Here is a 27,736-nt window from a genome sequence, read left to right as displayed (position 1 = left end):
TTCTGATCGGCAAGCCCAAGAAGCTCAGTTGTTTAGACCACAGCACCATCCACGTCCCTTAGTGGATAGAGTATTAGATCAAGGCATGGACCTCCAAAGTGGCACCTGTAGGCACCACTGCACCCAAGTCCCTTTGTCCTTTCATTTTTAAAATTTGGGCTGGCGGGGGTGCAGGTTCTGCTTGTTTGCCCTGGAGGGGGAGGTTGCCTTAGGTTGGGGGCAGAACGTTACTTTTTTTGGTCTGTGTTTTATTTGTTTTGTGGGAGGGGACTTGGTGTTTTGCCTTCTATTTGGGAGGGGCGGTTGAGCACCATCCAGTTTTCTTCTGTGAAATGGATATTTTGTAGTGTCCACAACAGTTTCTGGGTCCTAAAGCGTTGCTGACTCCAGGACTAAGGCAGCAATCTTATATCTGAGAGCACTTGCTTTTAGGTACGCACGTGTAGGATTACTCTGCAATAATATGTTTGTTTTGGCAAGTTTTAGGGTCTTCGTTTTGTATCGTTTTCAAACTTATTTTCAGTTGTATTTGTACTGCTTTATAAACCATTTTAGCTGTTTTAAAGACATGTCTGCAAGTTGCCTTGAGACATATCTGTAACTAGGTGACTGATTGTTAATAAATTGATCCAAAGTCTGTACTCACCATGCTGCATAAAATAGGTAGGAAGATGGTTATAGTTGCTGGGTTACTAACAAACTCTGTTACTATGGAGACCAGGACACAGGCCAACAGACTGACAGCCCAAGAGGGAAGGCTACTCAGGGATAACATTTGTCGCCCAATCCATGTGGAAAGGCCGGAAGTCTGTGGGGGAAAGACAGTGAGTGAAAAAAACTGAAGTCAGGCATCTCCAGTCCATCAGCATCTTTTCAAGACATCAGTCCCACTACTCTGCAGGAATACAGAATGGACTGGTCACTACACTGAGCTGAGCACACATAACTGAATACAGTGGTACCTCGGGTTACAGATGCTTCAGGTTACAGACACTTTAGGTTACAGGCTCTGCTAACCCAGAAATAGTACCTCGGGTTAAGAAGTTTACTTCAGGATGAGAACAAAAATCGTGCAGCGGCGGCGTGGCGGCAGCGGGAGGCTCCATTAGCTAAAGTGGTACTTCAGGTTAAGAACAGTTTCAGGTTAAGAATGGACCTCCAGAATGAATTAAGTTATTAACCCGAGGTACCACTGTACCAAGTTGGGCTATGTGGCCTGGGTTCAGCTAAATTAGCAGAAGATAGCACAAGGACCCTCAATAACACAATGGGGCTTTCCCTCATCTCTGCCCCCACCTTTCAAATGCCCTGCTTGGAGATACTTTCTCCGATACCTTCCTGTCATGGAGCAGGAGGAGGCAGTGGGCTTGATGCCTGGTGGAGAAACTTCAGAGAGTTTACATGGGCCAGAAGCCAGAGAAAAGGCATTGGTTACTATAGTTTTCTTAATAATTGCAGCAATGATTATATTTAGATTAAAATGCTCACAATAACTTTTGTTCCCTAAGTAGGTTTTCCTCATAAATTTAAGATGACCCTACAATTCTGATTTGGCAATCCCTGTACAGTAATCTATTTCTGCAAAACTGTATGTGTGTTCTTAGTATAGTGCACTCTTGCATTTTTTTATTTTTAAAAAAGTTGTTCAGAATAGTGAGTGGGGGATCTCTCGTCGTAATGGGAGATTGCTGAAAAAAATGATCTTCATGTTGCTTCCACTTCAGTATGCTTATGTTAATCTGGCCTTCAGGGTAGAGTAGGGAAGCAGGGGTTATTGTTTTGCTGTTTTGTTTTAGCTATTTACTTGTTTTTATCCTGTATTTTATTCTGTGAACCACCCTAAGATCGTATGATGGGCGGTATATAAATCTAATAAATGGAATAAAATAAAACTAAAATTAAGGATTGAGCCTGGGGCCTTCCTGCAGCCACCAGGAATTCTTTGGCTTCATGCTTTAGGTCTATTGTGATTTTACTAACTGGATTGCATTTATAAGTTTTGCTCAATGCATTTTTATGTATTGCTGGAAACCATCCTGGAGATCATGTCAACATGATGAAGGATGGTGTACAAATTAATAGAACGAAATCAATGTTTTTGACCCACTCCTAAATTCGGGAGGGACCGAGGGTCTCAAACTGGGGTGAGGATTTCCAACTGCAGGGAATTCACTGCAGTGCTGAATTCACTTCATCTCTAACTTTGACTAGGCCCCAATATTACAATGAAAGTCATCCAGGCATCAGTCTTCAGAGTATAATTTCAGTCCAGTGTCATAGGGACATCTGTAGAACAGGAAGGAGAAAAACAGAGAGGGAGGAAGCTCAAAGAATAGTATCTTTGGGGCACCAGAAAGAGTGGAACTGAGTGACTAGGGTGTGTGTGACCTGAGATAAAACAGCATTCTCTTGAAGAGAGTTACATCATTGTTAAGGCGCTCCAACATGTGTGGATCCCAGTTTTATAGCCCAGGGGTTTATCTGGGGATAATGGTGTTACCTTGCATCCAGCTGCTAAAGCATAACCTCCTCCAACCAAGACCACAATCTCCCAGGGCATGGTTTTCTCAAAGTCCTTCCAGGTGATTATTGGTTCCCCTGCATTAACATTGGTGGAATTCGGAACATCTCCTGAGTCAAAACAAAACACACATAGAAAAATAAATTTGTCATTTCCCCAGGTTCCTTTGCAAACTCAGATTGGCATGGAACACACTGTCAGGAAATGTTCACAAAGAAACACAGAGTCCTGGAACAGGACTGACAGGAATGAAGACATCCTCCCTCTGCATTGGTTGCTTGCTCTGAACTTTAAAAAAAACCACAAAAAACCCACAAATCTAGTTAGAAACTGGAGCCTATATGAAACCGCATACACTGAGGATGTGCCGAAAAAGAAGGCTTGGGTTAAAAGTGGTCTCACTTAGCAGTCGCAAAAGGCCAACATTTTCTTCTGAGGGGCAAATTGTTGTTCCTGTTCTGCTTTCAATTTGCTGTGGTGAGTGTGTGAAGCAAACTGTGATCATGCCCAGCTGAAACAAGCCTGGAGAATCTGAGGTAAGGAAGAGGCAACACCTAAATTGTGGAATCCCCCCCCCACCAAAAGGTTTGTTTAGACCTTTAGCTTCTGCAATATGCTTAAGATACACGTCTTTAACCTGGCCTTTGATGCTATATATTGCGAGGGGAGCCTGATGGGAGAAAAGAGCTGAGAAAATAGAAGCTGGTCCCACCCAGAGTCTAGTGAAAAGAATAGCTTCAGGGAAAGAAGTCTGGCCCTCCTATAAAAAGTAAGAATTTATTAATCTAGCAGAAGACCACTGCCTTCTTTTACAGCAGCCTTACCCAACGTTTTGGACTACAACTCCCATATAGCTTAGCCAGCATGGTTGTATGCTGCTGGGGTTGATGGGAGTTGTAGTCCCAAACATCAGGAGGGCATCGTTTTAGGTAAGGCCAGTGTCAGGGAGCTGCCGTCAGCTCAGAGGCGAGAGATGGAAGGGCAGTTGTGTTACAGGGAGCCTCCGAAAATCTTGCGAAGCAGTTCCTCTTCCGGCGAGGAGGAAAGCCCCACCTCCAGTGGAGAAGAGGTGCAGGGACCAGAGGATGCTAGGGAGAGCCTCAACACCAAGCCGAGCAAACCGGAGAGGCGGGAAGTTCGCCCCTGGCAGCGCCCATTCTGTGCAGTAGGCTCTGGTGCAGGGAGGGATGGAAAAGGTTGGGGGCGACACGACTTTTATGCTGGGGGAGGTACAAAAACCGACCACTCCCAGATTCTGCTAGCGACTGAGCCAGACATGAACTTAAGACGCTCTTCACTGTAAATAGTTTGCACCAAGAATAAAGTCTGGAAAAGACAGGTCGGAGTCTTGCCTGGTTACTCTCGAGCAACCACACCATCATCTGACAGCCAGTTTTCAGGAAAGCCTCAGAGTTCACAAGCAAACTAGAATGCAAATGGCTGGAATTGCCCCCATGTGGTTAATCATCATACATCATTGCCTCTTACCTATGTATGTTACGCAAATGCTCCCAATGGGAGCCAATCTGGAAACAAGTATTATCTGAAGCTCACTGTTGCGACCGATTTGAATGTGTGAACTCCCCTGCAGGTACCGTACTTTGTGTGTGGCTGGAGACCAAAAGGAGCTAATACAAGATGTGTCGAGTGCTCTTATGTTTGAGTCCCTCATACCTTTCCTCTTCTTTCCAAAGCATGGCTTCTTTGCTGGAATCAAGAAGAGGAGGAACCCAAGGAAAACAGAGACTGTGGCATCGGTCCGATAGCCTTTCCTAGGGAAGAGACATGGGAGTTGTTTTATAGAAGGCAGGGAAAACAGGCAGCAGAGATCTGTGTGGCTCCTCCTGTTTCCTCTTAATGGCTTGTTGCAAGTTCTACTGGCATGCTGCTCATGTTCTTGCAGTTCTTAGACTCCATGTTACATCCCCAAAACACCACGCCATATATTTTATACATGTTATAGGAAAAGTAACACCAGGGTGGGTCCTAATATATATCTCAAGTGTCAAAGGCCATGACAAAGAGAGGTGTCTTCAAAATGCTAGGAAAACTACAAAATGAAGGTGCCAAATCTACCTCTGTGGGGAGGGAATTCCACAGCATGGGGGCAGCCCCAAAAGATGCCCTCTCCTGAGTTGTCATCCCTCAAAGCTCTGAAGGTGGTACAACAACAAAGAATGTCTCAAATCTTACAACCTGAGAGGGTCTGGAGGGAAGGAGATGGCCCTTCAGATATTTGGGGCTGAAGCTTCACATATGTATCTTCAGAAAAACTGAAAAACTACGTTTGTAAGTTGTGGCAGCGCATTTATTGCCATAAATGGCTTAAGTGTAGCGTAGACTGAAGGCCTTGCCCACAAATTTATTGACAGCTGCACGCATTATTATAGCTAGGAAGTGGAAGGGGCAAGTATAATTTAAATGGAAGAATGGCATCAAGAGGTGTGGGATATAGCTATTAATGATAAATTGACATGTGTCATTAAGGTAAGACGGGGAATATGCAGAAGAAATGATTTTGAGGAGATATGGAGGGTGCTTGTAGAATGTGTTCTGTTAAAGTGGAAAGGGGTCAAACCATCGCAAGAGGTGTTAATGTTTTGGGAGGTTGGATAGTTACAATGGAATGGTCTCGGTGGTGGTGGGGCGTTTGCCTGACACCAAATGTGGCGCTGGAGGCCTCGTTGACATTTCAGTATTAAATATGGCACCAAATATTACACAGGTCCTTCTTGCCCACTCTGCCCCTCCCAAGTCCACTTGGAAAAGTTATTGCTACGAACTAGGAACTTACTTTCCAAAGAAGGATGACCAGCCTGGGACAAATCCAGGCTCCCTTGTAAACCAGAGCAAAGTCATCAAGATGAAAAAGAACGCTGTCACCCACTCTGGATAACTAGAAAGGAAATGGGACAAGGGGAAGCATTTAATACTAGAGAGGCCAATAAATAAAGATTTTACCGATTAGCAGTTAGCTCTTTTTTTTTTAGTTAAAAAACCAAACACTCAGCTCCTCAGTTGACAGCTGTGCATGTGTAGCAACGGGCAATTTTTCCATCCTCTCAGTTTCTCATTTTCCCAATCTTAAATTCTCCACATTAGTTTATGATTTTTTCAAAGTAAAGAGTCTGCCTGAAAATCCATCAGAATTTATTCTAACATGCACCTTTTTGTAAGCAATTCTTTTCTTGTATGATCGTTTCTACAAAGCAGGTTCCCCTAATATAATGCATTTTTGTAAGTCATGTTCATTAATGTTAATTATATGCTTTTCTAGCTGCACTCTAACTTGATACATGCATTTCTGCTTGGCTGGAGAACTGTACTGCAAAGTTCAGAGAAGTGTGAACTTCAAAGAACACCTGAGTTTTGCTTCATGTAATGTTATAGAAAGTACAAATTATGTAACTTTGCCTTTAAATGCAAATTGAATCAAATTCTCCGATGCCTATGCATGAGAAGCAAAACCTATACAGTTCTTCAAATATTTAAAGGACTAGAAGACAGAACAGACTCAAGAGGTAACATAGGCAGTTTCTGCATACCTAGCCAGACCATTGGTTCATTGAACACAGTATTTTCTACGCTACTTGGCAATGGCTTTCCAAAGTTCCAAACAAGGAAAATGCTCAGTCCTACCTAGAGATGCCGGGGATTGAACCTGGGACCTTCGGAATGCAAAGCAGGTGCTCTACCACTGAGCTACAGCCCTTCCCCTTAGGTGGAAATGGAAGGGAAGCAGATTGTGGCTGAAGCTCAAGAGAAACTTCCTACTGATAGGAGCTGTTTGACAGACTGACTCTGGAGGTGGTGGATCTCTCCTTTGCTGTAGATATTTAAGCAGAAACTAGACAGGATGCTGTGAGTGCTAAACCTGGTGATGTTTAATGTCCTTTCCAAAGCTATGACTCTATGATTTTACCTAATATTTCCCAGTTTCTCATATTCTTCCTGGATTCTCTTCTCAGACATCTCTTCCCGTCTGGTCTTCTTCTTCTTGCTTAGTGAACATGTCTCTTTAAAACTGAAAATAATGTGAGGCATGGAAACAGAAAGCAATTAGAGTTGTATAACTCGGTTTGCACCAAATACTCTCTATTTTCATCACTCAACTTGAAATCCATATACTGGATAAAGGTGAGCCAATTACAATCCCTCTCTCAAACCCACCCAAACTGTACCATTTTTTGGGCATGTAAGGAAAAACTGTAACTGTGAGTAAACTAAGAAAATCTCTTGCAGATATCCCACAGAAATAAATGGGATTTGCAGAGCAGTGTGCAATATACAGTGTACTTTTACGCAAAGACTATCACATCCCCAAAGTGAAGCATGAATGACAACACTTCTGTAGATGATCTGCAAAAATAAGGCAGGGGTTTTTGCTGTTGGCAAACTTTAATTTGTTTCTTTGCTCATTCCCAATATTTCAGGGCAAGCCCTCCTAATGTATCTCTCACACATGATGAAAAACATAAAACACACCTAAAAACATATTTTAACAATTACAGAGATAATAACATTTAAACCAGGGGTAGTCAATGTAGTGCCTTTCAGATGTTTTTGGATTCCCAGCTCCCCTTGCCCCAGCCAGTCTGACCAATGGTTGGGAATAATGGGAGTTGTGGTCCAGCATCACCAATCCAGCCCCTTATATTACATGTATTTGCATGACTAGCAACCAAAGGATGATGGGAGTTGTAGTTCAACAACATCTGACTAACATGTTGGCTACCAATAATTTAAATACCCAGCCCAGCACCTTAACTAAAAGCATACTGAAACAGGGATGGCTTTTCAGATGTTCTTGGAGTCCAGCTCCCACCAGCCCCAGACACAGCAGCCGATAGTGAGCACTGAAGGCAGTGCATCCAATATCATCTGGAGGGCCAGAGATTCCTCACCTCTGAGCTAAAATGAGCTGGCCCCTACATCTCTACCACCTGTGTTTTGCAAGAAATGTTTCTGAACACAGCATGAAAAGCTGGTGCAATCTGCACCTGAGCAAAGAGCATATCACAGTAAGCCCCACAGCACTCAGGTCAGGACTCTAGCAACAAGACTCTACTGCAGCAGTAGCAGCTTATCAGAAGAAAGTACATCAAGCCAGCTGGCCGCCGTTCTTGAATACTGCTGATGCAGCTGGCCAAAAGGCAGAACTTCAAACATAATGCCGCTGTTATTCTCCAAACTCCACTGACTCAGCAATCGGTCAGGTGACTCACGGAATCGACAATGCTTCTCCATTCACAATAAACCTGTTCTTGCTCTTTAGCCTCCTCAGGAAAGGGACAGCTCAGTAGCAGGGCACAAGTTTTGCATGAAGAAACCCCCACGTTTGATTTCCACTTAAATGGTCATGGAGCAGACAATGAGAAGGACTTCTACTGGAGACCTTCAAGAGCCACTGCTGGTCAGAGCAAACAACAAAGGGCTAGAGCAGGGATAGCCAACACGGAAACTGTCAGACTCCAACTGCCATTAGTCTCAGCCAGCATAGTCAATGGTCAGAGATGATGGGAGTTGCAGTCCAGCCATCAGGAGGAAACCATGTTGGCTACCACTGAGCACCAACGTGGGATGACACAGCTTCATGCGTCCTTCTTTCTGAGTGCACAGCTTATTGGGAAACAAGGCATCCTTTGGGAGAGCCAAGACATTCTATCTCCTAGCCTCTGACTCACTCACCCTCAGTCAGGGAGTCTGTCATCACAGCCAGAAAATATATATTCATTTCTCTGAATCAACAGCACTGGGGAATCTTGGCTAGTTTTGAAGCTTCACAGGAGTGACCCAATTTACAGGGTAGCTTCCTCCTCTGGTGCGTCTTTGTTTTTGTACCTCTTTGTACTTCTCCAAGCAGGATTCCACCACAACCCCTGCTCCTCCATGCTGCAAAGAGCAGCTGGAACCAAGGAAAAGTTGCCCTTGATGCAGCCTCCCACAAAGTTGGCTAATTTTGTGGAACCAAGTGCTGAAATCCAGTTACACAAAGTACCTGGGGACAAGGACACGGAACATAAAAAGAAGCTGCTGGATCAGACTAAGGGCCAATCTAGTTCAGCATCCTGTTCTCACAGTGATCCACCAGATATTGCAAGCAGGAAGCGAGCACAACAGCACTCTCTTCACCTGCAATTCCCAGGAAATGGTACCCAGAGGCCTACTGCGTCCAACAATGGAAGCAGAACCTAGCTATCATGTCTAATAGACTCCAATAGCCTTATCCTCCATGAATTTGTCTAATCCTTTTTTTAAATCACCCAAGTTGGTGGCCATTACATATCACTTATAGGTGCAATAGGTGAGGTAAAGGGACCCCTGACCCTAATGGTGACAACTGTGGGGTTGCAGTGCTCATCTCGCTTTACTGGCCGAGGGAGCCGACGTACAGCTTCCGGGTTATCTGGCCAGCATGACTAAGCCGCTTCTAGTGAACCAGAGCAGCACACGGAAGCGCTGTTTACTTTCCCGCCGGAGCGGTACCTATTTATCTACTTGCACTTCGTGCTTTCGAACTACTAGGTTGGCAGGAGCATTGACCAAGCAACGGGAGCTCACCCCGTTGCGGGGATTCGAACCACTGACCTTCTGATTGGCAAGTCCTAGGCTCTGTGTTTTAACCCATGGTGCCACCCACATCCCTATGGTGCAATAGTTGTAGTTTAATTATGTGGTTCTCAGCAGGGTAAGTGACCTACTCAACTAGGGCTCATCATCTTCAATTCTGGGTATTGCCATGCAAGGTCCAGGTTTCTTTGCCTGATCTCTGGGTGGCAGGTGAATCAAGCAGGGTGTCCCAGCCTTCTTTCTCCTAACCTGCCTAGCCTGACTTCTTCTTGTGCTGCATTCACTCTCTCTTGCCTCCTGCCCTTCAGTTTCCCTTTCCTCTTTAAAGCAGTCTGGCCTCACCTCTGGCTCTGCCCTCTACATACTTGTGACAATTCCAAAGCCTCTTGTTGTTATCTAAGTCAATCTGAGGTAGGAAGGAGCGAATCTGTCAATTCTGGTTTCACTCAGTTTCTCATTTTCCTAGCCTTAAATTTAGTTTTCCACATGAGTTTGCAAATTCTTTTTAAGTTCTCATGAAAAGTTATACGCATTTCTTCTAGAAACATTTTTTTGCAAGCATTTTTCCTTAATATAATGCATGTTTGTATGCATGCACAATTTTTTATGCCCAGTTTACCCAGCATATGCATTTTTGTATATGTTTACCTGACCGGAGAACTGCATTGCAATATTCAGAGAAGGGCAAATTTTTAAGGATGACTATGAATTAGGTCGATTCACATTCAAATGTGAACTGAATTGAATTTCTTCCCCATGATGTCCCTCATAAATGACAGTGCCCATGCCACACTGGGTTGATGCTGGCAATGCCAGGATGGCACAGGGGCATGTCACCAAACCCTGACACTGTCACGATAAGAATCAAGCTTCTGCTCAAACAAACCCTGTTCCAGAGGACCTTCTTGCCCCCATCTTCTCCCTTGCTTTGTCCTACACATTTGACCCACTGTCTAGGTCAGAAAGAATAGTCTTTGGTGTCTTCACATATTCCCTCCTCTTGAACTATTGCAGCATCAGGTTTCCAGGGGAATATATTCCTGAATGAACTGCAGTAAGCAGGAGTCAGAGATTAATGAGCCTCAGAATCCACTAATGTTTCATAATAGGTTGCTAACGCTTTAATTCCCTTACGGATTTTTTAAAAAACCAACCCTTGTTAGAAAGAATATTTGGAACTGTAATGTGGAATGCAAATGCTCTTTGTGAAAGAACTGTGGATCATGTTAGGACTTGTCGTGGGATTATAAATTATTTCTGATTTACTATAGCCCCCCTTTTTTTGCTAGGGAACAGACAACTTATGGGACTGAATGGTAAAGCACATGGAACAGATTCATATTTAATGCCAGAAAAAGCCAGGGGCAACCAGAGGTTTAACATCTTCCAGCTATTCATGTACTAGCATGAAAACTATTTCTTTATTTAGCATAGTTCTCAATGTGACTTGAAGAACAGAAGGCTCTGGTTTTTTTAAAAAATAAAACCTCCAAATATAATTGATTAATAAACTCAGGGTCATGAGCCCCACATTGGGCAAAAGATTCCTGAATTGCAGGGGTTGGAGTAGAGGAGCCTCATGGTCCCTTCCAACTCTACAGTTCTATGGTTCTAAGGGAAATCTTCACCTGCCAGCAACATGAGGACATGGAAGTTGCTAGGCAGATATCCTTTGACAAAGAATTCCAAAGAGTGGGTGCCAACGCAGACAAGGTCCTACCTTAGATACCTTCCAATCTTTCATCTGAGGAGCAAGGATACATGAGCATCTCAACAGTCAACCAGAACAAAACTGCACTTTTGCAAGCACATGGTGCCCGTGAAAAGCCAACAAACAGGACCTGGGAACAACAGCATGCTTCCCTCCTGTGATTCCTAGCAACTGGTATTTAGAGGCATACTGCCTCTGACAGTGGGACCAGAGCTTAGCCTCCATCATGGCTAGTAGCCATCAATAGCGCCCTCTTCCATGAATTTGTCTAATCCTCTTTTAAAGTAAGCTAAGTTAGTAGTTGTCATGGGCCAGGAGTCACCTTCATCTGCTGAGCAGTAGCCTGCAGGAGCAGGAGGCAAAGTGACTCCACCCGCTAATGATCAGCCTTCTTGCTCCTAATGAGAACCAACTGGCTCCAGCTTTCTTAAGCAGGGTTTCGAGCCTCATTCAGTTGCTGGAAACAACATTTGTCATTACTGGCCAAACCTTGCTGCTTCTTGCTTCTCATGACCTTGGACCCTCAGCTTTCTTGACCCCTGGACTGTCTGACTACATTGGCCTTTCTCAACTTGTTGGTCCCCAGATGTTGTTGAACTACAACTCCCATCACCCCTAGCTAGCAAGGCCGGAGCTCAGGGATGATGGGAGTTGTAGTCCAACAACATCTGGAGACCCACAGGTTGAGAACCACTGGACTACATGAACTGAGATACTCCTGACCTTAGGACTGGACTGGACCTTGTATACGGAGTTCCCCCCTGAGACACAGCTGGTTGGCTGGTTTCTCCCTCCACTGAGCTCTGCTGTGGCTGGCAGCACAGGACTATGACAGTGGCTATTACTGCCTCCTGTGGGAGTGAGTTCCATGGTTTAAGTATGCATGAATCTCCCAAAATTCAGCTCCATTAGATGCCTTCCCATGACAAAAGTATTGGACATCCAATGATGCAAAATGGTGGACGTTTCTGTGAGCTTCTGCATGCAAAACATATGCTCTACTGCTGAGCTGTGCTGAGCTTTTACGAAGATCTTGCAGACCCCACTTACTTGCATCCAAGGAAAAGCCAATGCATCCAAAACCAGGTCAGCACCAGCATGATGAGGGAGATGGGTAAGCTGAGTAAGAACCAGGTTCCAAAATTCACCACTTCAGCATTGGGATAATGGCTGTAAGGAAATCAAAAACAGCCACTTTGTAGTATGCTTTTTCAGGCAGCATCAGGGACCTTTTCCCTTTTCAAGTTCACCTTGTGTACTGCCTGCTTCAGGATGCCTTTAAAATACCAAGTAAACAAATGAACAGCCCCCAAGAAGATTAGTATAGCTCAGTTGGTTAGAGCATGGTGCTAATAGCACCAAGGTTGCAGGTTTGATTCCCATATGGGACAGCTGCATTGCAGGGGGTTGGACTAGGCAATCCTCAGGGTCCCTTCCCACTCTACAATTTTATTATTCTATGAAAAGTCTTCATCTGCCAGCATCAGAAGGATAAGGAAGTTGCTATGCAGAACTCCCTTGACGTAAGTTCCATAATAGACAAGTCAGAGCATTAGTTAATTTCGCTCCGTATTGGTGACTCTGACTCTCCATAAATCTTTCCCAGTCCTACCTGGATTGAACCTGGCTCCTTTTGCATGCCAAGCATGGGTCATAACACCGAGTTTCAGCCTTGGATGTGTAATCTGTGAAATGGCCTTCAGGGTAACCTGAGAGATAGCAAGTTTTGGCTCTTTGGTTGGCTGAGCAAACACAATAGGTTCCATTGTGGAGAACTCTATATAAGAGATCTTGAGGGGGCGGAGGGGGGGAATTCAGAGCACCGTCCTTAAATTCTGCTTTCCCCTCTCAGGCATTTTATTCCCTCCTCCTCTCCCCCCCCCTTGCTAATCGTTAAACAGTAAATTTGCATGAAAATATTCATAAAATCAGATCGTTTTTCTTTTGAAGTAGTTTAGGCATGCCTTTGGCTTCATTAATTTCCCATCTATTGTTAACATAATTTGCTACATTAAAAAGCATAATGATGTTGCACTTGGAAGATTATTACTTTGCAGGGGGAACAAATCACTAGAACAGATGGAGCCGTCCCAGAAACAAAAAGATTCCCCCCTCCCTGCTGCCACCTCCCCTTCAATTCCAGAGCCTGTAGTGATAAAGAATTAGAGAAGAGCGTAAATAGAAATGAAAAAAGAAGCATGTTCCGTCTAGGGTACGGTTAAAAAAGCAGTGACAAAGTCTGCTGGTTCAAAGTGACAAAGTCTCGCTAGTTCAGCGAGAACTCACTCTCTCTTGATGAGCCTGAAGCAGGTCACGATTTCTCAGTCTTTGCTCACCATCTGTTATACGGGGACTGCCTTAGCTTCCTTTCAGGGCTGTTATAAGGGTCAGACACAATAGGAACCAGCTTCATGGTGAAGGAATGACCGCCAGGTGTGGAGCACACTTCCACCCGCAGACAAGCCATAGCTGTCTGAACACCATGCCCTCTATTTAACCTTTGCTCTCTTAGTGGTCTGCCATGCCCTGTCTGTGACCTTTGTCTCCTTCATCATACATTGTTCAAGGGGAAAATGACGCAGTGGAAACAGGTGCCAAAATAACTTTGTACCACCCCACGATCTCGGGATTAGAAGATGTGTAAAGGTCACAGTCCAAAATGTATCTGACTGACTTTGCATATTGTGCTAATAAAAAGAGCCCCAGCAGAGCTAGCTGACAGCTTGCTTGTGCACAGCTCACCTGCATTACCAACTCCTGCCATTCACTTCACATGGCTTGGAACCACACCAGGTTACCAGGTCCTTACTAAACGTGCACTGTGCATGCATTACTCACTTGTTGAAATACTCCAGGAAGATGAGGTTTGTGGAGGTGCCGATGATGGTTGTGAGTCCCCCAATGGTTGCCGCGTAGGAGATGCTCAGCGAGAGGCACTTGCAGACCATCTGGTCGTGCTTGGTTGGGTACCGAGGCTTACTGCTTAGGTCTAAACTTTGAGGCTGAGGTGGCAGAACAAGGATCTGAGCCTGTAAAGAAACCACATCATTTAACACATGTCTGTATGTTGTGACTCTTGGGTGTTGTAAGCTGTTTTGAGACCTACACCGGGAAAAGCAGGGTGGACATTTTTAAATTGAAAGCAAAATGCAGGGCGGTCCACACCAACCAGCACTGCAGAAAATCACAGGGCAGATATTGTTAAGCATAAATGGTTTAATTCACACTGAAATGGGAATGGCTATGAGTATTGGTGAAAGGGTTTAACTGGAAGTTTCCACTGAAGCTAAGTTAAGAGCAGAAAGGGCTCTCTGAGCTTCATTGATGGGTTGATAAATATGCTTTCTGTGTACCAGGATGCCTGTGTTCTGCAGACAGCTTATTTTCTCTAAGAACTAGAAAGATTCAGAACAGGTGTCTTCTCTAGTTCCCTGAAAACTGCTTCGTCAGTGACAGAAATAAAGGCTCAACAGTAATCGGGCTGCTGAGCCACATGCAGCCTTGCGGGAAAGATTCAGTTCAGACGGGTTTTGTTGGGAGCTCATAATCCTCAAGTCACGTGAGAAGTCCAGGGCAATAGTTGGCAGACTTTCCGCCTCAAATTAATCATGTCTGGAATGGTCTTGGGCAAATTGCTCTCTCATTCTCTCAATCTAACATTCATCTCTCAAATGGGACGCGAGCCAAGTCTAGTGCCACATGAGCCTCAACACTTCAGCAGGGGCTGACATTGAAATGGGCCTCCTTTAAAATATTTTAGTCTGATCAACACTGGGTGACTGAGTCTTCCAGCTGCCATTTTAGTTCTCCACAACGCTGAAGAGTGACACCATAGTATATGACAGACAAATCATCTGGTGTTGATGACTAATTAGGAACACTGTTAGGGCTACAACTTAAGTCAAAGAAGGGTGGGGTTATCAACACAGGAGAACAGGGCACTTTGTCAAGTCAGGATCCAGCCCTACACACTGAGGGAAATATCACTTCATGATAGACTGTTTAATATCAAAAAATAGTAGGAGTATTATGCATATGAAAATGCACCCCACTTTCCTGGTGGGATCAGAGCAGAAATGAATGAAACTTTGGACAAGGGGCTTAGTGCTTGCCAGGGTCAAAGGGAGTCAGCAGCCACCAAGAGCCCTTCCAATATCATCACCCAGGGTTGTGTCCTGCTTGAGGATACTGTCAGATGCTGGGTGTGATGTTTTTGATGTATTTCCATTCCCCTTTGTTTTTAATGTATTTATGTGGGGGGTTGTTGTCTGTTTGCTTGTTTAGAAGTCGCTTTGGGTTGCCTTGGGCAAGATAAAGTGACTAACCACTTTTAAAAAAAATAATAGGGTTGGAAGAAGCCTCACTGGTTTCATCACCCTGCTTCGTACCCTGCAGGATCACCCCGAGGTACAGAGGTCCAAGGGAAGGAAAAGAGCTGGAGAACAGAGCTGGAAGCACAGTGCTTCTCTGGCAGCATCTCAAACATTCCCGAGTCTTATGCATGAGGAGGAAGCAGGGCTCTAAAGGCACATGTTCTGGGTCAGGACTCTGAAGATCATAGCTGTCAACGTTTTCCTTTTTTAAAGGGAAATTCCCTTATTTTGAATAGGATTCTTCGCAAGAAAAGGGACAGCTATGCTGAAGATAGGTCAGGTAAGGTAGGGCCACAATACAGATTAAGCTGCCCAAGGGCAGCCGAAGCATCGCTGAAACAACATCTGTCTTTCTGTGCTCCCTGGGGCTCTGCACTGGACAGCTCCCATGCTAAGCTGAATGTTCTTATCCTGGACCCCTGGGGACAGCTTTCGAACTGCCTAGCTGCAGTGGCAGGAACAGAGCAAGTAGGCCACAAACACAAACAGTCCCTGTCATCAAATGTTCTGCTTTTTCCAAGCAATGGTGATAAATGAACCTGGGGTTATTCATTGTCTCTCTCAATAGCGGAGAATGTTCTTACCTGAGGGAGATGCTGCCCATTGGTTTTGTAGCTCACAGTTCCATTTGTGTTGGCAATCATGTGTACGCCGTTCATGTTCTATATATAGGAAGAGAAATCCCCCTTCATTAGAAAACAACTCTTTCAGTGCCATTCCAGGACACCAGTTGGATGGAAGCCAGTTTGAAATTCCTGTGTGGATATTTCATGTTATCGGAAATATTCTGTGCAATTCACTGGCGGAGGAACGGAGGAACGGGGTGGGGGGGTGGGGGAGTGCACTGCCCCCTGCATCATCAGGGAGGGGGGTACCATCGCGGCCACCCCCTGGACACGTGCCACGCAGCCCCCCACTGTGCCAGGTGCCACACCCCCGGGAAGCACGCCACACCCCCTAGGACACACACCAGCCACACACCAGCCTGCTCTCTGCCCCCGGTTCCAGAGCATGCAGCTTCGCCACTGGTGCAATTACAGAAACACTATCAAAGTTGCTGCCTTATCCAGTAATAAAATAGGTTTTGATGTAGAGTAGGTCTTTTCAAGTCAAGACAACACTTACCAAACAATTAGGGCCAAATAAAATGTTATTCTTAATGCACACCATGCAGCCACATTGACCAGGAAGTCAGTGGGTGAATCAAAGCGCATGAGAAGATGAGGGATTGTGTGAGTGCAATAATTTTATGTAATGCATGGGTTGGCAAGACATCCCATGCTTCTGAAGGGGGCATTTTTTTCTCAGGTGTGGACAGGGCATGAGACAGCCAACATCAGAACATCCTTTCTCCACTTTTGCCCAAAATAGAAAAGGTAGAAAGAAAGTGACTGCTCTTCAAAAATTAGTTCCTTTCCCATGCTTCAGGAGATATGTTTGCATTTTGTATTAAAATTCTACATGTGGGTTTAAATTATAACCTAAGCAGGCATCTCTACTTTTAAGCACCAAGGGATCTAGAAATGGAGTGCTAATGGGGACAGGATTAAGCCACCTTCAAGTGTTTGCTAGTACGATTCTTTCAAAAATCGGCTTTTGCCAGCCCCCTCACAGAACCACTGCTTATGTAGTCACCTAATACCCAATGTTAAGTATTGTAATTATCAGGTAGTCACTTGATCATCTGAAACCTTAAACACCTGGTGACTCACAACAAGAGAGGTTCCCCTGCCCGCCCCCATCTCCAAAGAGCAATCACTGCCTATGAGAAAAAAATGCTTCCATTTGTGGATGGTTTGGTTAGTGGATTAAAAGGATTGTTAACACATTCCCTGTACATTAGGATCAGAGGCTTCAGGAGGAATCGGATTCAGGTCCCTGACCACTGGTAAATCAATCTACCCACACATTAATGCACACTGCTTGACCCAAAGGATGGGGGCATATGAAAGGTGTTACTCCCAAGTGAATGCAATGTTAGCCGGCCCAATAAAAACATTGTGTAACTGGCTTTCTCTCTCAAGCTTTGTGGTACCTGAAGGCTTGCTAATGAGAGCATTTACATAACCTCAAACATGATAAATGAGGGTAATTCGTATATTCATCTGTTAAGTCATTAAGCACTAAGATCAAGTTTTGTATGTGAACATGGGAATTGGAAACCACCAACACATTCTATCTCCACAATGGTAGTAACACCCCATTAATCAGTTGATGCCCCCCAGCCTAAAGTAAAACTGTAGCACAACTTGGGGAAGATATCAAGGCACCTAAGAAATTGTGTTAGACCAAGTCAGGTCACTGATCCTTACGGGAGGCCAGGTATGTCAGTTTTGTTCTCAAATCAAGTCATTTCTCCCTAAAAGGCAAACAATATCTTCTTCACCATCCCTCTCAGCCCATCTTGCTTGGTATTTTTCTCTCCATACTGATTGGCAGTGACTTTTCAGGGCTTTGGGCAGGGGTCTTTTGCAGCCCTGCCTGGAGACGATGGCGACTGCACCTGGGAGCTTTTGAATGCCAAGCAAGTGGGTTCTACCACTGACCTCTGGTCTCCCCCTGATTCACACTACAGGCCTGCGCTGTGCATGCAGCCACATCAGACCTCTGTAAGCAGAACAGAAGTGCAGCATTCCTCTAAGCATAGAATGTTGTGCTCCTCCAGACACATTAAAGGGAAGAAAACCATGCAATCCTGTGTTGCTTTCTGTAGAATCAACTTGTTATTTTACAGAGTGGATTCAGCCTACAAAAATATACCTTTGAATGCATCAGAGAGCTGAGGTCAGCAGTTGTAGCACTGCAAAAAAAGAGGATAATTAATGTTGATTTGCCGCTGTACAATTGCATACCATGCAAATGAAATATGGCATTCTAGATGGGGTCATCCAATTCTATGCTTACAACTACCCAGTAAAGAAGGCTAGGCTGACAATAATTGGCCCAAAGGAGTTTCCTGGCAGAGTAGAAACTTGGTTCAAGCCAGATCACCACTGTGGTTCACCCAAGTGGTGTCCAGTTCTGAGAAGGTACAATGCTGGAATGGCAAACCGGTTGCTTCATGTGGAGTGGGGCTTCCAATGTTGCTGAACATGGCAGGAAGGAGTTGCCCTGCACCAGTTTCCCCGCCACTGAGACTAACATCATAATAAACCCTTATACCATAGTTCCCAGGGTTCTTTGAAGAAGACCATAGCTTTATATGAACTTCCCTAGATTGGTAGGTTAGAGATATGTCCATGGCACCACCTCTTTATTTTACAGGAAAGTCACAGGTTGAAATACGAGAGATGCCATAGCTTTGCTTCTGTTTGCCTAGCTCTGGTTCTTAGCCTGCTGCACAGAACCAGTATGGTGAGTGAGGAGCTTGCCTGGGCAAGAGAAAGGGAGAAAGGAGGACTGGTTTCATTTCTTCATTCTTCTCCTGGGCTTTCGGTGTTCCATACGCTGATTGGTAAGTCATCTTTAAAGAGAATGGGAGAGTGGGCTTTTGGAATCAAGATAAGGCCCATGGGAAGGGGATCCAGTGAGCTAGTACTCAGCTTCTGTGCATCTCTCAGGATTCCAGCCTTCCATCTTTGGCAATCACCTGTGAGAGGTTTTAGTCCAACTGACAATTGTCCCTGTGCTTAGAGAAGCTTGACTGCAAACTGCTTCATTCTATAAGCAAACTGAGTCCTCCAAGTCATCCCACCAGCCCAGCCAATTGGTGTTTGCCACCACAAACACATAATGTATATACTGACTGTAGGCATTCATATGTATGTATGCATTCACCACCCTGGGACCTTCTGGCAATGGGCAGACTACAAAAGCTCTAAAATAAGCAAATGATGTGAAAGAAAAGCAAATTACTTGGCTGCATCCACTCTATACCTTTAAAGCACATTGGAAGCGCATTTCCCTCCCTCAAAGAAGTCTGAGGTTTGTTAAGGGTTGCTGGGAATTGTAACTTTGTGAGGGGTGAATTACAGGGCCCAGAATGATTGTTTGGGGTGTGTGCTTTGAATGTGCTTTAAAAGTATAGTGTGTACACAGCCTTAATTCCCACTTGAAATAATAATAATAATAATAATAATAATAATAATAATAATAATTATTATTATTATTATTATTGCTGTTGATTAAATGTCTATATCACCCTTCATCCAAGCATCACAGGGTGGTTTACAATACAATAAATAAATAAAATAAAATAAAATACATAAGGTAGTAACATACAAAAATGATACCCCACCCCCCAGTCTGAAATGCCATAGATTGTTTAATTAGCCAAAGGTGGGGAACAGGGGAATGTTTTCACCTGGTGCCTAAATATATGTAACAAATGAAATGCCACTCTGCACACAAAATTCCAGCCACCACCACCACCACCACTACCATGAACCATTCCTAAGTGTGTCTGCTTCATGTTATACATACCATTATATATTCCCTTAACATCTAAAAACCCTTAAATAAAATAAAATCTTTGTGATCATGCCATTTGCTGGTCCTGCTTTTATATTTTATCTCATTGTGACCTGAAAGGGTTCAAATGTCCATTAGAGCTGGACGGGCTTCATTCTTACTCCTCGTTGATGAAAAAGAGCTCCAGGGACGTTTGCCCACGCTTTTCGCCGAGACCTGTAGCAGGAGAAAAAGGGGTGGAGTGGTGGCATCTGTTTCTCCTATATGCATTTCAGAATTTTTGTACGCTAGGATTGGACTTAGCCTTCAACCCTTCCCTCCCTGCTTAAAAATGCATTTAAATAAGATAAATATAATTATAATTATGAGTTACTAAAAAAATCAAATCAAATCAAATCAAATGAACAAGAGAGTGTTAAATTATTTCAAAGATTGCTTATCCTTATATAGACCTGTTCATTCATTTAGTTCATCTAGGGAAATTATACTCATGGCACTACACCCTCCAGTATATCATAGAGTGGTGACCCCAAAATGAGCATTTTCTGCTGTTGCCCCTGCACTGTGAAATGTCCTTCCCTCTGCCATATGTGGAACAGCTCCAGACATCTTATAAAGACTTGACTTTTTGCCTGGACTTTCCCAATTTGGATCCAGTTTTACAAGTCTCGAGTCCTCTGAATTTCTGTTCTGTTTGCTTTTGTGTGGGTGTTTTTATACTGCCATTTCATTAGTTTTGCGCAGTAACACAGGAAGCTGCCTTATACCGAGTCGGACCATTGGTCCACCTAGCTGAGTATCGCCCACATTGATTGGCAGAGGCCGTCCAGGGCTTCAGTCCAGGTTGTCCCTCAGCCCTACCTGGAGAGTCAGAGGGCTGAGCTTCTTGCATGGAAAACAGATGTGATGGCCCTCCCTTTGGTTGCATTATTGTTTCTGTTATAATAATATATTGCTTGTTTTTCAGACCGGCCGCACACTGACTGCTTAGAGATTTTTGGAACGTGAAGCGGATTGTAAATGCTTATAAATAAATGGACAGAAGTGGGTGTCACCATCATGTACCTATAGTCTCCCGTTCTTCCAGGATGGTGTTGCCAGTGGTACCATTCATCTCGCGGTCATCTTCGGCATTCACTAACTCCTGCAGCACTGCTTCTACAATGGGCATCACCATGGCTGTGGTGGACGTGTTGGAAAGCCACATGGACAAGACAGTCGTGCAGCACATGAAGCAAAGGAGCAGCCTAGAGAATGGGAAAGGAAAGCCCTTTGGGGAAAACTGCAGATTCACGAAGGAAAGCCTAGTTTAGATGCATGTGGCTTAGAAGGAAATGGGGGTTGGTGGGGATTTCCGGAAGCTCTGAGTGAATTCATGCACTTTTGAATTTTTGTTCTACCTGGACACTGAGGTCCAGCACCGAGGGCCTTCTGGCAGTTCCCTCACTGTGAGAAGCCAAGTTACAGGGAACCAGTCAGAGGGCCTTCTCGGTAGTGGCACCCGCCCTGTGGAACGCCCTCCCACCAGATGTCAAAGAGAAAACTAACTACCAAACTTTTAGAAGACATCTGAAGGCAGCCCTGTTTAGGGAAGCTTTTAATGTTTAATAGGTTATTGAATTATAGTGTTTTGTTGGAAGCCGCCCAGAGTGGCTGGGGAAACCCAGCCAGATGGGCGGGGTAGAAATAATAAATTATTATATTATTATATTATTATTGAACTTGCCCTGCACAACTTAAAGAGGTGTCAAAGAGGAAAGAGGCCAGGGTGGGTAGCCCTGTCCAAGTTAAGGGTTGCCCTCCCTTGTGGGGTTGTCCTTCAAGGGACAAACCCAAGGGTGGGAGGGGCCAGAGATAAAAGTGGTTGCAGCAACAGCTGTGGCTCTTTCTTTTGCACAGTAGGCTACACTTGAGCCATGCAAAAGTCGGAGGTCCGACACACACATCACACAAATACACGCAAGGGACATTATCACACAGTTCAAGGGGAGCGTGGCCTGGAAAGAGTCCTGAGGGCCAGAAAGGGGAGTCTGGAGGACTACATATGACCTATGGGCTAGAAACATCATCATCATCATCATCATTACCCTCCCTAACTGGCTGGGTTGCCCCAGTCACCCTGATCTAAATGAACTGAGAGCAGAAATTAAACCAGAATCAACAAAGCAATAAGATGATGGACCAAAGAGAGAAGAAGTTGGCAGGAAGAGGAAGGGAAGGATATTTTCATCCTATTGAAGCAGACGCCACACTTGTCCTAGTGATGTATCTGGAAACCTAGTGACTTATTTATTAAGTGTGCGCCTTGCATTCTGTCAGCCCACTGGGCTCCTGAAGCAGTGCTCTCGCTGGCTAATAAGCACCACTTGACACTTTAATGACAGCGCTGTGTCTTTCTTTTCAACTCCTCTCCCTCCCTCTCCCTCTTTCTGTCATGGGTCAGGAGTCGGCTTCACCTGCTGAGCAGCAGCCTGAAGGAGCAGAAGGCGAAGTGACTCCACCTGCTGCTGGAGGGCCCATGACACTCTTCCTCTCTCCCTCCATGCTGTGAAAAAGCAGGTTCACTCACATGCCTGGTTTCGCTCCGGCCACCATCACCATGCGCAAGGCGATCCGTTTGTGCAGATTCCATTTCTCAACAGAGGCTGCCACACAAATTACACCCATGAGGAGCAAGGTGGTGTTCTTGATGTATTCAGCAGCCACCTGCAGAAAAGACGAGGTGAGGGTTGATAAACCTCTAGGGAGAGCTGACTGCTGGCAGAGAAACATCCTAGGAGCAGGTGTAGAAACAGCTAGAAAAAGCTTTTCCCCTCCCCTGCCTAGACTTTCATTCATTTTTATTTCCCCCCTGTCCCCTATGTCCCCTGTTCAGTCTGATTCATAAACCACAGCAGAATTAGACTTCTGTCTAGAGCTGGAGAAATCTGCTGGTTTGGGTATCTTTCAATTTCTCATTCTTCCAGTCTCTCCACGTTTCTGCAACAATTTCTGATTTATTTATTTTTAAAGAAATCCTCAAGAAACAGGCCCCAAAGTGACCTTTAGAGTCTTAATAAGCTTCCAACCCCAATATCTAAAATGCTGCCTTTCTCCATATAAACCTGCCCAAACCCTGAAATAATCAGCTGAAGCCCTTCTCTGTGAGTCACCTCAAAGGGCCGTTGAAGAGAACAGGCCTTTTCTTTGGTAGCTCCCGATTTCTGGAATTCTCTCTACGGGAAGGTCTACCCAGTGCCAACTTTGTCATCATTTGTCATTTTTTTAATATGCATTTTCATTAATGTATTACATTCTTGAAAACTGCTTTAGGACTTATGGAAAGTCATCCGTGAATCCAATCAGCAAATCTGCAGAGCCACCCACACTTCAGGGACTCCCAGGCCATTGCTGGCAACGTGTGAACTGGCTACCAAATAAGCATGCTTACAATGGGTTGGCAGCTTCCCCCCAAAAAAACTGAGGCTGCGTACACATCACATATGTAAAGTACATTGCACCCCCCTGCAAGAATCCTGGGACCTATCGTTTACCCCTCTCAGAGTTCCAATTCCCAGCATCCTTGTCAAACTACAGTTCCCAATATTCCGTGGGGAAGCCATGTACTTTAAATGTGCTCTGAAGGAATTCAGCCTCAGTAGCATCAGCACACGGCAGTTCTGGAAAATCAGAGCCAAGTCACTAGGGTAAACTGGAAAGCATGACGAAGGTTTTCTCCCCATTCAAGCTGGAGAAACCTGCTGCCTATTGCACAGAGCCGTGTGCATTAGTCTTTGTATCTGCCACGCTGCAAAGAGGCATGAAAGGGATAAAGTGGAATAATAAAGGCTTTTGTGCTTCTGGTTGACATGGTTTCTTTTCTTTCCATTCAAGATTACGCTTATTAAAACAATGGTTTGCATGTGCTAACCAGGGGTTGGGGTGGAGGTCGGAGAGAAAGTTTATGATGCAGACACAAGCCAAGAAGAGTGAGAAAAGAACATGAAAGTGTCTGTGAGGAACCTTTTTAACTAAGGCGCTCTATTTTCATGTTGCATTTGCACATATTTTTTAAAAGAAACTCTACTCTGAGAACTTGTTGTTAATGGGTAGCATTAAAACAATGTAAATAATGAATGAAGTGTTCTTTGCTCTGTCCAAAAATACAGATTAGTCAAGGAGCATGAATTTTGCAGTGCACATCCCTTAGTCGTAAAAGCAGGTGTTATGTGTTGAAAAGAGAAATGTGCATGCCTGCTGCTCTCCAGTACTAGGGAGAAAGTAATACAGTTGGCCCCAACCTTCAAATACAAAGTCACGGAATGATCCGACATAATAGAATCACAGCATTAAAGAGATCAATTAACCCAGCTCCCGTGCTCAGTGCAAGATCTGCAATGCAGACTACAGCCTCAGTATTCCTACCCCCTGGCCAATGTTTAAATACCTGCAGCAGACAGCTCTCTCTCTTCCTCCTGAGGCAATCTGTTGCCCTGCCAGATAACTCAAACCATTAGGGGGTTGCTCCTAATGTTTAGCCAAAATCTGATTCCTTGCCATTTCTGCCCACTGGTTCTATCCCTGCCCAACAGAGAGCACAGCTTCTCCATCTTCCTTATGTCCTCCCTGCAATTGTTTGAAGGGCCCACATGCACAGGTGACTCAGGCCCCAGTAGCACGGATAAGAAAAGGACACGTAAAGCCTGACCTCGCTGGATTTCATGACTCCAAACAGTGGATAGAGGAAAGCAGGAACAAGGGCTGCTGCCCCAAGTGGGACTGCCTCCGAAACCCAGTACACTGCCGTCACGATCAGCACATAGCCACACGAGGCTTCCTGAAAGAAAGAAAGGGAGGAGAAAGTCAATTGAGCTGTAGTGAAGCAATGGCATTCTCTCTGGCTTAGGCAACTTCATGGAGGAAAAGGCTATCAGTGGAACCTAGACATGGTTTATTGATTGGTTGATTTCCAATATTTATAGAATGCTTTTTGCTATCAGTGGTACCTTGGTTCTCAAATTTAATCCATTTCAGGAGTCCATTCGACTCCTGAAATAGTTCGAAAACCAAGGTGCAGTTTCTGTTTGGCTGCAGGAGCTTCTTGCACTCAATCAGAAGCTGTGGAAGCTGCTTCGGAGATTTGGTTTCCGAAAAGCCTTTGCAAACTGGAACACCCACATCCAGGTTTGTGGCGTTCGGGAGCCAATTTGTTCAGGAGCCAAGCTGTTCGACTACCAAGGCACCACTGTAGATTGGTTGCAAGTTGGTTTACACAACAATCAATAGAATAATCCCCAATTCAAATTATACAGTGTTTAAAAGAAACAGAAACTGCAGGTCCAAATGCAAGGACAATAAATAGACATTGCACAACCAACTGAGAGCATCCTCTAATTTATTGCTACAAGGCATTCCTATCTACTTACTCGGCATGTTTAGGGGAGTTACTTACCAGGCAAATTATTCAGGGCTGATGGTGCTGTGGATGGAAGAAGGACTGAAGATCTGTTGCAGGCAAATTGCTCAGGGGGTTTATTGTTTATTTATTTAGGTCAGTGATGGCCAAACTTGACCCTCTAGCTGTTTTGGGACTACAATTCCCATCATCCCTGACCACTGGTCCTGTTAGCTAGGGATGATAGGAGTTCTAGTCCCAAAACAGCTGGAGGGCAAGTTTGGCCATCACTGATTAGGTGATTTAAATCCTGCCCCTCATCACTCGGACTTCAGGGTGGGTTACAGCAGTGTCAAACCCAATAAACTTGAACATCTCCATCTATTCAGTATATAACTCAAGTATCTCTTGGGCTTGGAACTGCCCACTCAGAAGACCAGGTGGAAGAAAACAGTCTTCATTGGTTGCCAAAAAGAATATACAACCTAAGTGCAGTGGGTAGAGTATTTGATAACTGGCTGCTATTGCTGAGAAGACCCTCCATTGAGTTACAGTTCCTTCTATGCCAGCATTGTTGAAAGAACGTCCCAAACCAACTTGAAAGCCCTGGCAGGATTATATAGGGAGAGATGCTCCTTCAGTCTACATTGATGCAAGTGTAGAAAGGAGAGATTCTGGTGTGCAATCCACTTGCTAAGGGGAGCCCATCTCTCCCAACATCACCACCACCTTTATCCTGGTCCAGACAGAAGAAACTGGCTTCATCGCTTGTGTAGATGAAAAACCAGGCCAGGCTGCTCTAGTGCCTGCAGCTTTAGACATGCACACAGCCACTCTTGGAAAGGTACTATAATCTTCCATCCTTAACTTTGTTTTGGTACTTAGCCATTATGTAACTCTGATTCAAATGGTTAAGCTCTCCAGCACAGGGTCCATTATTATTCCTTCGTTAGGGGATCTGACTGTATTAAAGAACAGAGGCCATTTCTCAAGCGCCTGTAGAAGCAGAAGCAATCAGAATTGGCAGCTGCTGTGACCCAAAGCTCTGATATGCATGCATGAAATAAAAGCGTGTGAAAATCATGGGTTGCCCCATTTCACCCAGTGTAAGAGAATGCAGTCAATGGGCCAAACACAATGGATGTTTAATAAACTGGCAGGAATGCCTTCCACTGATTCAGGTTATTTGTCCATCTAGTCCACTATTGTTTGCTCTGACTGGCAGCTTCCCACCAGCTTGAAGCTGATCATTTGTGGACATCGTAAATAAATTGCTGTTTATTCTGTGTATTGGATGTTTTTGTTGGTTTTAGGTATGCTTTCCTCTGCCAGTTTTTGGTAATTTTCTAGTGTTTTTGCTTTATATTTTGCAACTGTTGGCCACCTTGAGCACAGATTGATGGAAATAATAATAATAATAATAATAATAATTATAATAATTATACTCTGCCCATTTGGCTGGGTTTCCCCATTCACTCTGGGGAGCTTATAGCATATATAAAAACATAGGAAGGATGGAAATTGAACAAATGAATAGGACTGCACTCAAAATAAGGCTAAGGAGATCATTCCATAACTAGGAGTCCAAAAATATTTGGAGGGCACCAATTTGGGGAAGACTGATTTAAACAATTGCCATTTCACTCCAGAGCACCTGACTCTATCCTTACGGAATGCTAACCACGTTAAGGATGTGCAGAGCATCCCTAAGATATGTCACTAGCGTCACTGAAATCCTTTCCCCACTTTGTCTCAATAATCCTCAGAAGTTTCACAACCAAGCAGGAAATTCCAAATTTGCCCTGGGCTTCAGGGCAAAACTTAGGTGGAATCTACACACATATAAAAAAAACACGCTGTGGCAATGCTTTTTTTTAAAAAAAAAAACCCCACCGTTTTGAATAATATATTGTATTTGCCATAGCTAACCATCGCCACCTAGTGTCACATTTCTATATTGCACTTTGCAACACAATTAAAACGTTTGATTTGCAGCTGTATATCTGAGTCCTTAGTGACCATCAAGGATCTACAGGATTCTTTCCTACTGCCCTCAAGACATTTTGCTGTTTAAGTGTCTTTGTTTCCCTTAGATTTTTCATCTGAACAGGAACCTTCAAGTCAGCGATGGGCAAGCAGTGCCCTGCCAGTATGGTCAATAGTCGGAAATGATGGAAGTCGTAGCTCAGCAGTATCTGAGAAGAGTGTGCTGGCCCATCTAGTCTAGCATTCTGTTCTCACAGTGGCCAAACTGTTGCCCTTTGCCCTCCTGCAATTTCCAGCAACTGGTATTCAAAGGCATTTCTGCCTCCAAGCATGGAGACAGGGCATAGCCACCATGACTAGTAGCCACCGTTATTCTTTATCCTCCATGAATTTGTCTAATCCTCTTTTAAAGCTATCCATGTTTCCCATTTAAGTGAAATTCAGTGGGAACTCCTGCTACATGTCCACAACTGATGGTGATGATACGCCATCGGTGTACATCTGATGAAGATTATCCCCAAAACACACAGCAGGGAATATAAATTATTTGCCACAGACATTTCTTCCTCTGATCTTTTGAACTCACTGCTAGCATTGATGACTTGGTTATGTGGCAGGATATTTACACTGGCTGCGATTCAGGAAAGCACATGGCTTAGAGCTGTGCACGCCGCAGAATATTCTGCTTGTTTTCCAAACAGCAACCTCTGACTCTACTGCAAAGAATTGAAATCGGAGAGGAGCTCCAGAGCAATTTGTCATATGGAGTTGAGCGATAGGATGGAGGTTTG

General features: G+C 44.4%; 1 protein-coding gene across 2 annotated transcripts in view; it reads right to left on the bottom strand.

Moving 5' to 3' along the window:
- The window catches only part of SLC13A4 (solute carrier family 13 member 4), a 38,492-nt gene that overhangs the window by 3,028 nt on the left and 7,728 nt on the right, over positions 1 to 27,736 (bottom strand). For both annotated transcript variants that reach the window (XM_082240512.1, XM_082240511.1), the window contains exons 2-14: positions 24,273 to 24,401; positions 22,155 to 22,291; positions 20,651 to 20,832; positions 19,747 to 19,801; positions 17,936 to 17,975; positions 15,760 to 15,837; positions 13,641 to 13,831; positions 11,853 to 11,972; positions 6,444 to 6,545; positions 5,316 to 5,417; positions 4,196 to 4,293; positions 2,501 to 2,631; positions 647 to 808 (exon numbers count right to left, since the gene is read on the bottom strand). In XM_082240512.1, coding sequence (XP_082096638.1) covers positions 647 to 808; positions 2,501 to 2,631; positions 4,196 to 4,293; positions 5,316 to 5,417; positions 6,444 to 6,545; positions 11,853 to 11,972; positions 13,641 to 13,831; positions 15,760 to 15,837; positions 17,936 to 17,975; positions 19,747 to 19,801; positions 20,651 to 20,832; positions 22,155 to 22,291; positions 24,273 to 24,401 — 1,527 coding nt within the window. The remainder of the gene's footprint in view (positions 1 to 646; positions 809 to 2,500; positions 2,632 to 4,195; positions 4,294 to 5,315; positions 5,418 to 6,443; positions 6,546 to 11,852; positions 11,973 to 13,640; positions 13,832 to 15,759; positions 15,838 to 17,935; positions 17,976 to 19,746; positions 19,802 to 20,650; positions 20,833 to 22,154; positions 22,292 to 24,272; positions 24,402 to 27,736) is intronic.

This window comes from Podarcis vaucheri (genome assembly GCF_965113315.1).
Source record: "Podarcis vaucheri genome assembly, chromosome: 10".
NCBI classification, from domain to species: Eukaryota; Metazoa; Chordata; class Lepidosauria; order Squamata; family Lacertidae; genus Podarcis; species Podarcis vaucheri.
This window is presented reverse-complemented; position numbering and strand designations above follow the sequence as displayed.